Source organism: Marmota monax, unplaced genomic scaffold (assembly GCF_021218885.2).
Source record: "Marmota monax isolate L192 unplaced genomic scaffold, Marmota_monax_Labrador192_F-V1.1 WCK01_AAM20220418_F8-fsc00112, whole genome shotgun sequence".
Lineage (NCBI taxonomy): Eukaryota > Metazoa > Chordata > Mammalia > Rodentia > Sciuridae > Marmota > Marmota monax.
In genome coordinates, this window is record NW_026692073.1 from 1,271,703 (window position 1) to 1,284,143 (window position 12,441).

General features: G+C 36.7%; 1 protein-coding gene across 2 annotated transcripts in view; it reads left to right on the forward strand.

Annotated features, from left to right (window-relative positions):
- The first annotated feature begins 247 nt into the window (after positions 1-247).
- Uso1 (USO1 vesicle transport factor) overlaps positions 248-12,441 on the forward strand; it is a 67,311-nt gene continuing 55,117 nt past the window's right edge. Inside the window, exons 1-3 of one of the 2 annotated variants that reach the window (XM_046458740.2) lie at positions 248-512; positions 11,164-11,250; positions 11,333-11,397. In XM_046458740.2, the coding sequence (XP_046314696.1) occupies positions 447-512; positions 11,164-11,250; positions 11,333-11,397 (218 nt within the window). In that variant the 5' untranslated portion in view covers positions 248-446. The remainder of the gene's footprint in view (positions 513-11,163; positions 11,251-11,332; positions 11,398-12,441) is intronic. The other variant, XM_046458746.2, reaches the window with a different exon arrangement.

A 12,441-nucleotide genomic window follows, 5' to 3' on the forward strand; every position in this document is an offset into this window, starting at 1 on the left:
CACACTGCGAGCCAAAACGCGTAGTCTAATCAGATTCTCTCCAGCCGGCAGGGCTGGATTTCGACCACGTGGGTGGCTGTGGCCAGCTAGAACGATCCGCGAAGGGAGGGAGAGGAGGAGTGTCCCTGCAGCGGGAGGCGGGGCCTGACCAGTGGGCGGGGCTTGCCGGGCCGCTGCTACTGGGCTTCTTTCACCTCCTCTCCCCTTTTGCCTTCGCCCTTCGAGCCGCCACGTAACGCCACGTCCCCGCGCCTGCGCATCTCGGCCGGCGGCGGCGGCTGTTTCCGGGCTTAGGCAGCAGGAGCGGCCGCCGAGTGGGAGGTGGTGGTGTCCCCGGCCGAGAAGTGCAGAGTGTGGGCTAGGGGTACAGGCCCTGCAGAAGGCACGGGAAGTTGCCCTATTTTCTTTACCCAAAGGGCTGGTAAAGCCGGTGGCCGAGCGACAAGATGAATTTCCTCCGCGGGGTAATGGGGGGTCAGAGTGCCGGACCCCAACATACCGAAGCCGAGACGGTGAGAGGAGCCGCGGGTCCGGGACTTGGGAAGGGTCAGAGCCACGAGGGGACGAAGCACTCAGGGGCTTGGAGGTGACCTGCCGCTCCCCACTGCGGGCCGGCGATCCACATACCACCTCCCCTTTGCCTTCCTTCCCCTCCCGAAATTCCGGAGTTAGTCTCACGCCCACAGCACAGTCCCACCGCGACGGCTCTGCTGGACTGACAGCAGCCGCGTTCCTAGTCTAGCAGGCCTAGCAGCTCTGGCGTGGGGAGTGGTCTGCGGTGGGATAGATCCCCGGCTGAGATGGCACGACCTGTCCCCCACGCCCCTAGGGGCCGTGGGCTCCTCCCCATTTCCCTTTAGCCTTGTATCTCCACTGGCCATAGGAGCCTGAAGTCCTGTTGCCTCACTCGCAGTCTGAAATCTGGGCGTTGGAGAAGACTGGAAAGAGATTTAAAACCCAGCTGTTGGCAAGAGCTTGTGGCTAAGAATAAAATGATATTCATTGGGGCACAAAGCCACCTGCTCCTGTCCCATCAACTGGAAGGACGGTTGTTCATCCCGGTGCTATCTGTTCAGACCCCGCTTTTCAGGCTGACCCAAAAATGTCATTTGACAAATACTTGTTTTAATGTTTATGGAGATCTTTCCCTCCAAAACCACTTTGAGGACAAAATTCATTCCTATTTTCACGATTTGCAACATCATTTTTAAAAAAGAGTGTTTGCCACCTAAAACAATTATTTAATAGCTACATGGATTTTTAGGCTTGGGATAAACTCGTTTGAAGTTTGGTGTCTATTGGAAATGGATGTGTATGACTTTTTAAAATTTATATTTGTTTTAATTTGGTAATAATTTAAAATCTACAGAAAAGCTACCAACTGTGACATTTTAGAGGTAAACTTTGGATAGAGTCATGAACACCTTTGTTACTGGGTTCCTGAAGGGTAATAATAGTAGCTTTCATTTGTCAGTCTCTTAACTTGTCTTAGATACTATGCTGATCTCTTTATATTCTACATTCTCCTTTAATTCCTAACAATTCTTGATGAGTGGTAATGGTATTCTCACTTCACAAATGAAGAAAATGAGGCTTAAAAAGAGAAGTGAAGTAAACTGACCAAGACTTTAGAGCTAGAATTCAACCAAGGTGTAGATTTCAAAGCCTAAATTTTATTGCTGATGCTCATGTTTCAGTTATTATGTGGGAAATTTATGTAATAAAGTTAACTGCACAAAAACTGAGGTAGACTTTTTTGTTTTTGGAGGGGCAGTGCTGGGGATCAAAACCAAAACCTTAACATGCTAGACAAGGGTTGTACCACTGATCTAGATTAGTTCCAGGTTAGAACTGTTTTTTGGGGGAGGGGGTTGTGTGGGGGGCACACTGGGGACTGAACCCATAGTCTGATTTATAGGAGGCAAACTCTTTACCACTGAGCTACATCTCCAGACTCCATATTAGAACTGTTTAAGGCATAAGTAGAAGGCTGGTGACTCTTTGCTTCAGTTGAAATTCAGGACATATCTGTGTCTGACTTCCTCTGTCCCCGTCCACTCCTCTCCTCACAGTGTTTAGCTTCACTTGTTCATTCCCACATAAGGCAGTGAGCTACCTTATTAGAAGACCATGTTCTTTAAAGATTACCAAAGTCACAGCCCACTTCTTCAGCTGTTATTTGTTTATTTTGTATGGTGTTCATGTTTGAGACATCAGGTTTTGAAGTGTGGCCTATTAGAGCTTGCTTTGGAGTTAGATGCTGATTTGAATCCTGTCCTTCCACCCTTGATTGAATTGAACAGGAAAGAGGGGGCTAATACCTTCTCTCTTCAGGGTGTAATGAAGACTGAGTGAAATAAAAATTAGAACCTAGCATATGGTAGATGCTTAACAAAGGATAGTGTTTACTACATGTGGGTTAGAGGAAGAATTTTGTTCTTTTTTTAAATATAGTTAGCCTTGTCACTGTGAATTCTGTAGAAATGATGATGTAGAATTTGAGTATAGGATTTTAAAGCTGAAGAAATTTTTACAGATTATGCAGGTTAAGCCTCCTTGTATTATAGGCCCAGATCACTAAACACCTTGCCAGTATTGCAGAGTTGGGACACTTTTATCTTGTCATTGAATAGAACAACATATCTTTTACATTATGATTTCAAAATAATGTTTGAATGTCACTTGTGTGTATTGTATATATAAATTGACAGGAAAAAGAAGCTTTGCCTGAGTGTATACACTCAATATGGAATAGTAATTTGTCTTCTGAAGAAAATCAATTTACTCTTGAGTTACAGCATGAATAAAACTTATTTCACTCTCATTCCATCAGGAAATTCAATAATTCAGCTAGACACAATGGTGCACACCTGTAATCTTAGCTATTCAGGAGGCTGAGGCAGGAGCATTGAAAGTTCCAGGACAGCCTCAGCAATTTACCAAGACCTTGTCTCAAAATAGAAAATAAAAAGGACTGGGGATGTAGCTCAGTGTCAACCCCTGCTACTACAAAAGAAAAGTCATAGGTCACTAATTTAGAATTATTATAGTGCATCAGTGGAGTATATAGTATAATATTAGATGCTTTAATTAATGGTTTAATTTGGATAGGATATTTTACTTACCAAGTTTGGAATCTCTAACTTCTATATTATCATTTAGTTTCCTCCTTTTTCTACAAGATTAATTCATATTCTTTTCATTGTGGTTTTCCATATTTCTTGCTTTTCTCATCTTTTTCCAATGGAAGGCCTCTTTTCTTTGAATTCTACCTATTTTTCAAATCGATCATCAGTGTCTTCCCTAACTTGCACCCCTAACTTCTTTCCCCTTTCAGCTGTTTTTGTATTTTAACTAGATTGTGCTTTGATTATGCTTTGTACTATTTATATATAGATATATAAACATCTGTATATAAATATTTATATCTATATATATTATTCCTCTATTAAAGTGTCTTTTGATCAAAGGTGTTTTGGATTTTTGGGGTTAGGGTTTTTTTTTTGTTTGGTTGTTTGTTTGCTTGCTTGTTTGTTTTTGTTTTGGTACTGGGGATTGAACCCAGGGGTGATGAGCATCCCCAGCCACCCCTGCCCTCCCTTTTTTTTTTGAGACAGAGTTTCAGTAAGTTGCTTAGGGCCTCACTAAATTGCTAAGGCTGGTCTCAGACTTGCTATACTTAATGTTTATAAAATTAATGCTTTTATTTGAAAGAAATCAGATCTATAATCATAGCAACTTACAAATATTAGGTACTAAGACTACTTTTTCAGGATATTAGAAAATTTTCAGATTTACTGCTTTCACAGTTTCCTCTGGCTTTTTAAAAATTTTTTTTCTTTCTTTTTTTCTAGTGCTGAGGATTGAGCCCAAGGCTTTGTATATGCTAAGCATTCACTCTACTACTGAGCTACAATTAGAGAATTATATTGTTGATTGTATATTACCAAGCTTTCATACTGTTAAGAATACTCAGAACCAAATAGTAAATATTTATAATTGGATCATAGGATTGTCAGTTAATTCTAATTCATTCACATTAAACTTTTTATATTTTAGAGTCAAATACTTTGTGATTTCTTTTTTAACTTGATGTACAGAAAGACAATGATTTCTGATGATTGAAGCCTTCTTATCCTTGACATACTTTGCAGGGTACAAATCAACACTATTGTGAAATTCCTATGCAGAATTGTTTTTGGTTTTGGGGAGGGGATTAGTTGTAGATGGACACAATACCTTTATTTATTTGTTTGTTTGTTTGTGTATTTATTTTTATGTGTTGCTAAGAATCAAACCCAGTGCCTCGAGCATGCTAAGCGAGAACTCTACCTATTTGAATTCTACCTATTTTTCTGAGCCACAACCCTAGCCCCCTATGCAGTTTTGAATGTTTATATGTACTAAGTTTTGCATTTGCCTTTCAATTGGTGCATTCTTTTTTTTTTTTTTTTCCCTTCAGATTGGTGAATTTTAATGTGTGTGACTTTGCTAAGCAAGGGTAAAAAAAACAATGGAAAACTTTCAACAACACTAGGGAGTATGCAATTATATACAGCTACCACAAAATACATTTTGGCATCAGTAGGCAAAATTAAAATCATGCACACATGTCATATGGCCCAACAACTCCACTTGTAGTTACTCTAAGATAACTCCCACATCTGTAGAGAAGAAAACATATTCAAAAATATTTCTGTAGCATCTTTTATAATTGAAAGGGCTTAGCTTCCCCAACTATCCAACATCAATTGGTGCATTCTTTTAAAGGTAGTTTCTTGAAAATTCCAAAAGAACACTTGAATACATTTGATGGTAAATCATGGGGGTGTTTTCTGTTCTAAAGATAAATTGTGAGGTATGAAAGTTGCTAACATCCAGAAAAAGTGTACAGAATTACAATACTAATTTGATGTCTCTTTTAAGGTCAAACTTTGATGATCTGGCTCAGAAAGCAAAAGGGCTAACAATATAGACACAGCTATATATACTTTTATTTAAAATTAAGGAGTGTGGGCTTAAATTTAGACTGTTTTAGTTTGATCAAGCACAGTATTATTCCATATTTCTATAAATGTGTAATCTGAAATTCCTATTTGGGTTGATGTTTCACATTCCACATTTATAACCAGGTCAATATCATAACTGGAATGAGTTTTCTCTCTTGGCTTGCCTTGCAGTAACAATGTCGGAGAAGACCATAGTAATGATTTATGTTAAAAATCACTTTTGTATCCAAGCAAATATGTCTTTTTAAGCAGTGTCTGTTGAATACCACATGGCCTTTTTGAGGGTTAATTGTGTTGATTATTTAGGGTGATTTTAAAATGCTAGAAGCATTTAAATTTTAAATGCTTCTAGCATTATGAAGATGTATGCCAAAGAATGTGAATTGATGTTCTTGAAGAAAGGATTTTGTCCCCAAAGGAGCATGATGACCCAAAACAACAAAAACCTCTTGTATTTATACAGTGTTTTAAGCAGGCACTGTTATAATTTTAGACATTTTCAAAATGGAGATATAAAATAAGCTGTGTTTGCTGACTGTATTTATCTATATTCTTACTTCCTACCCCCCACTATGTTGCTCAGGCTGGCCTCTAGCTCCTGGGCTCCAGGGATCCTCTTTTGTTAGCCTCTGGAAAAGCTGGGAATATAGGTGCACACCACTGTGCCAAACCATGCGCCTATTTTGATAAATATACTTAGGGCAGAATCACTAACTGAGGTCAAATAAGGCCACACTGTCCCTTGTTTCAATCCTCATACTATAAACAAATGTCCTTTCCTGGTCTACGTAGGTTTATGTTTTTTTTACATTTTGTGATTTTCCTTTCCTTGGGGATTTCTCTATTAAAACTGGCCCCCAAATATTATGGTGAATTCTGTCCTAAATACAAGAAAGCTATGATATGACTTACAGGGCCATTGGCTGTGAGTGCAGTATTAGTAGAGTGAAGTATTATTAGTAGTCTTTAAAGAGAAGTACACATAAGATGAGGTTTTCTATCAGTTTGTCTCTAACCCTACATTTCCTTTAAGAGCAGTAGTTTAATATCCACTAATTCAGTGTTTGTGGTAATTTTATAGAACATAACTGCCCTGAATAATGAGAACTGAGCTGGGGACAGTGGTACTCACATTTAATCACAGCTACACAGAAGGCTGAATAGGAGGATCACAAGTTCAAGGCCAGTCTGGGCATTCTTTAAGACTATTTCAAAATAAAAAGAGTTGGTGATGTACCTCAGTGGTAGAACACCCCAGATTCATTCCTCAATAGTAGAGGAAAATAAAATTCTTAAGTAGCAAGTTAGTTGGTATGTTATAGTGAATATTAGAATTAAAGCAAAATCTAATGTGTTCTGAAAATTTCTTTAAGTTTTTCTCTTTTGTTACTGAAATGAGTGAAAACATTGTAAATAATTCAAATCAATATATAGTTTTAAATTGCCCTTTTCTTTCTTCCCAACTCATTTCTCATCACCAGGAGTAATCTCTAGTAAAAGTCTCATATATACCCTTATGTGGTGTTTGGGGAGTTTTTGTTTGTTTTGTTTCATTTTTTATCAATATGTGTATTTATGTAAATAGGTTTCTTTTGAAGAATGAAATAGTTATATTCTGGTATTTGCTTTTTAAAGTAATTTAACAGCAGGTATTGGAGATTTTTCAGTTCACTAATCAGTGAATATAGTAGTTTCACCAGAAGGTTTTAAAAAAAATATTAATTTCTTTGTTACAAGAAATTAGGCTGAAAGTCTACAGTATCTGTTTATTTTGCTTGAGTTTATTTTGTTTCTTCTGTAAAGTGATTTTGTTTGGGTATTGGTTCAACTGCTATAACAGAAGCTGGAAAACAGGTTTATTTAAGAGAAGTTTATGTCTTCTCCAACAAACTCTAAGCTAGTAGCAGTCACTACAGTAGGGTAGTTCTCAGGAGTCCAAGTAGTGCTTTTCGTCTTTTTCTGCCATCCCCTAGAATGCTGAACTTTGAAATGTTGAAAATTCTTTATTACCATCAGGTTCAAGTTCAAGGCTGGGAAAAGGAGAAAGAGTAATGAAAAACAAATAGCTTCATTTTAAGAACATGACCTTGAAGTTACAACTTGTTGGCTGGAATATAGTTATTCTTCATGCCAAGAAGCAAGGAAGTCTTAGAAAGTAGTCCAGGTGGACAGCCATGTATCCAGCTAAAGCATAGAAGCTTCTGATAGCTAAAAGGAAGGAGAGATGAACATTGGGGCACCATTATACAGCACTGAGTTGGTTTTTCAAGTAAGGAGTAAGTGAAGAAATGATCATTGATATCTGTAATTTCTACAGAACAGTACAGATTAGCCATACTTGTGCTAAAATTTTGCTTGGTAAATATCCACTGAAAAATACTAATCTGTGCTTGGACTAAAACATGACCAAGTTTATGTAGTGTTTGAACCATATGTAATATATTTTCCTTTTATTTGATTTTCATTGTCTATAAAAATATCAATATAATACTTCCTTGTGGAGAGAGATCCCTTATTAATAAACTTCAGCCATCTGGAATATTATTAAGGTATCCAGATATCAAAAACTGTTGGGGACCAGTTTTTTTCATTAGAGTGCTGGGGATCAGACCTAGCAGCAAGCCCTGTGCCCTGAGCTACATCCCCTGCCCATTATGCCATTCTTTAAACAGTCTTACTTTTAAATAGAATTGACTTTTGGGGAGGGTACCAAGTATTGAACTCAGGAGCACTCAACCACTGAACCACATCCCCAGCCGTATTTTGTATTTTATTTAAAGACAGGGTCTCATTGAGTTGCTCAGCACCTGCTGTTGCTAAGGCTGAGGCTGGCTTTGAATTCAAGATCCTCCTGCCTCAACCTCCCGAGCTGCTGGTAGAATTGACCTTTTTTATGCTTCCGTTTGTTAGAATACATACTTAATAAACCTATATGTGGGAGGCTGACATAGCATGTGACCAGCGTTTGCTTCCCCTCTTGATCCAAGTGGCACTGCTTCCCCTCTTGATCCAAGTGGCATTGTGATCTGGTTGCTTAAGTAACCGGAGGCGATAGTCCCGATCTTTAGGGTAGAGAAAATACAAATGTGTCTGTGTGCATGGGCTTGCCTTCCTACATCCCCAGGGATTGAGTTACCTTACCTGTCCTTGTGACCCTGGTCCCCTTGACCTTCATTGAATGGAAATTTCTAAAGAATCTGGAGTCCCCCCAATAAAAGTCCACTCCGAAACGTGCTTGCTCTCTCTCGCCAGCCTCTTGTGAGATTCCCCACTCTCCCATTTGGGGATCTTGAGGCCAGGGGCAGAGGAGCCATCACCAGGCTTGATTTAAAGGTAAATTGTATATCTGTTAATTTTGATGCCTTAGGAATTTCACTTGAGCAACCTCTAGTTTAGCTATCTGCATAGGTTGTAGATGGCACCTTTAACTTTAACTTGTTATACTTAATTTATTTATATGACTATCTTCTTGAACAAACTCTTCTTGGCCATAGACCATATCTTATTTTGGTTAGCACAAGAACAAATACATGTATACTCAATATGTGTTTATTGACTTAGTAAATGGCTATGCATTCTAGTCTAAAAAATTTGGATATTATTGAGGAAATGGAACCAATTAAGAATATTTTATTGTGATAATTTATTTTTATCAGTTGCTTATTTCATTTTATCTTGAGCACCAGAATGAAGATAGAATCTTTAAAAAAAAGACTTAAATCATTCATGAGAATATTCTAGAAATTCAAATGAATCAGAAAACCACTTTAAAGGGGCTGGGGATGTGGCTCAAGCAGTAGCGCACTCGCCTGGCATGAGCAGGGCGCTGGGTTCGATCCTCAGCACCACATAAAAATAAAATAAAGATGTATCCACCGAAAACTAAAAAATAAATATTAAAAATCTCTCTCTCTCTCTCTCTCTCTAAAAAAAGAAAGAAAAAAAGAAAACCACTTTAAGGCTCTTTTCTGTTCATTAAAGTATCGTTAAAGTAATACCTTGGGCTAGGGTTGTAAGTCAGGGGCAGAGTGTGTGCTTAGCAGTAGGGAGGCCCTGGGTTTAATCCCCAGTATCAAAGTAATACCTGTTCATTATCAAAATTATTGATATAATTATGTAGTCTGAACTATTTTTTCTATAGATTCATATAGATTGTTATTGCTATGGTATTAAACCAAAGTGATCTCATGCTAAACATACTATTTACAATTTTTTTTTTACTTATATCTTAAACATCTTTTCATGTGAGTATGTATGCATCTGCTTCATGCATTTATCACTTCATAGTGTACATGTATCATTTCACTTGTCTGGTGAGTGAATATTAGATTTCCTTTTAACTATTATAAATATTGCTGCAAAGAACATTCTAGGATATAACACTTTATAGTTCTAGGTGTGTTTTTAAAGTTCCCAAGATAGAAATACCTGACCAAAGGGGTATGTACTTTTTGTCTATGTGTGTATGTGTGCATGTTTTATTGGGGAATCCAGGGCCTCATGCATGCTAGGCAAGTACTCTACCACTGAGGTAAATCTTCAGTGTTTTTGTTTGTTTCTTTAAGACAGGGTCTTGTTCCATTGCACAGATTGGCCTCAGACTTACCATTCTTCTACCTCAGCCTCCTAAATGGCTGGGATAACAGGTGTGCGCCACTGTGCCCAGCTAATTTATATCTTTGTCTATGCTTGATTCTATTTTTAATTTTTTAAAATTGGAGAATATAAGAAAACATGTCATATATATAAAGTTTGTACATTTTTCACAGCCTCAGTAAATCGGTATAATCATCCTGATTAAGAAACTGAATATTACCAATAACTCAGAAGTGTTCTTTGTGCTCCAGTCACTGCCCACTCCCAAGAGTAAATACTGGTATATTTATCAATATATTCTATTGGTAAATATATTCAATATATTTCTAATAGCATAGATTAGTTCTGCCTGTTTTGTTTTGCTTGTTTGTTTTTACTGTACCAGGGATTGAACCCAGGGGCGCTTAACCACTAAGCCACATCACCAGTCCTTTTTTACATTTTATTTAGAGACAGGGTCTTGCTAAATTGCTTAGCACCTTGCTAAGTTGCCAAGGCTGGCTTGGAATCCTCCTGCCTCAGCATCCTGAATTGCTGGGATTAAGGCATGTGTGCCCAGCCCTGTTTTTATATTTTATAAAATTGACTTTTTATTTTTGTGAGGCTTATAGACAAAAATATTGTTATTTTAACTCATATTTATCTTTGAGTGACATGCCAAAATCTCATTTATAGAATCTTTGGTAAGAACTGTCATTGAAGAATTTAGAGTAACTTATACCAAATGAGCTAAAAAGGATCTACAATAGTAGTTTTTAAAACTACATTATTTATCAGATATTTTCCAAATATTTTCACCTACTCTGTGACTTACTATTTTCATTGACTTCACAGTATCTTTTGAATAGCAGAAGTTTAAAGTTTTACAAATTGCTTCTTTCCCTCACTATTACATCATGATATTCTTATGACAGTACAGTTAATTCTTTTGAATAGTTGCGTAGCATTTCACCAAAGAATTTATCACAGTTTATTTGGATTTTCTCTTCCTGATACAGTTGTCTCTAGTTTTTTCCTATTGTAAATAATGCACCAAGATTCATTGTAAAATTCAGCTTGAATTTTAATTCCCATAAATTATTTTAAAATAGAAACATTTCATCCTTATAGGTTTTTGAGACACACTTACAACCTTAAATTTGGTATATAGTTTTTCTTTTTCAAATATATAATGGAAATGTTTAGTTAAAATTATGATATAAATAATTACTTTTAATTGCTTCCTTTTTTCTTCCATAACCCTATTGCTTTCTTCTTGATTCAGTCATAGCAGGCATATTTATAAAACTAATGATTTCTCTTCATTCCTCAACTTGTATGACTTATTTTATTTGACTACTCTCATAGTTTGTTCAATCCCTATAATGAGATTATAATATTACCTAGATAAATATTTAGATTTGTGAAAGACCATATTCACAATATCGCATTAGTTTTTTTTTTTTTTCTTTTCAAAATTGGATGGCATAAATTGGTGAAAGGGGAACTTGATGGTTTTTTTTTTTTTTTTTTTTAGTTTTTCTTATTATTTTAATGCTATTTTATTTTTTCATGACAGATTCAAAAGCTTTGTGACCGAGTAGCTTCATCTACTTTATTGGATGATCGAAGAAATGCTGTGCGTGCCCTCAAATCATTATCTAAGGTCTGTAATGCTTTGTAGATTATTAAGTTTCTTAAGTTGGATATTTATTACTTTAATAACATTTTTCCTTTTTTATGTATAGAAATACCGCTTGGAAGTGGGTATTCAAGCTATGGAACATCTTATCCACGTTTTACAAACAGATCGGTAAGTCTCTGACTTTCCTTAATTTTTCTTGAAATTTTAATTAATTTGTTTTAAAGTTGGCCTCATTATTCCAAAAGATTGACACATTAAAACTATTAAGATTTTGACCCTTAGTTGCCATTTTATTGGAAACTAAGTACAAGCCACTGAGCCAAGCATTGCGATAGACATGAAAATAAGATGAAGAAACTGCTCAGGGTTTGAATTGGGCAAGTTAATTGTTTTGATATTCCCTAGGTGTACTATACCATAATATTATATACATATTACGGCATATCAGTTATCTAGACTTACTGTTTTTTAAGGAAGTAAACTATAGGTAAGAGTGAAATATTAAATTTGATGTGTCTTCAGAGAAAGATCACTCAGCCTAGTGTTAGCTCTTTCAGTTTCTTCTTAAGAGATTTTATCTGCGTCTTTAGTTTTAATTACTACATTGATAGCTTTCAAATCTTACCTCTGATCAAATATGTCTTTCAAGCTTAAGTTGGTCATCCCTTCTGTCACACCAATATCTCTCAAAGGTACTTCAAATTCAAGATGTTCACAGTTAATTTATCTCTGGTCCTCCTGCTCCTAACCCTTCTTTGCCCACAATTGCCTTTTGCCCTGAGTTCTTCCCAGTCAGTAGTACTTTTCCATTCAACAAGGGTTTATGCTGAATTTCATCTCTCTCTTTAACCCATTATTAGACCAAAAAACAAGTGGAATCAATGATTTTCTATTTCCTTTATTGGCCTTACTTCTGGCTCTCAGTATTTATTACTTAAACTATTTCCATAGCCTTCTGCTATGTAACAAATAAGTTAAAAATTTGGTGCCTCTTTGGGAACAAATTTTTACCACATGCACATGAGATACAGCACTAAACTCTAGGATATATAAAGAATTCAAAAATCTTAACACCAAAAAAATATATGAAAAAAATGTTTAACATCTCTAGCAATTAGAGAAATGCAAATCAAAACTACTCTTAAGATTTCATCTGGGGGGGGCCTGGGGTTGTGGCTCAGTGGTAGAGCACTCACCTCGTACATGTGAGAC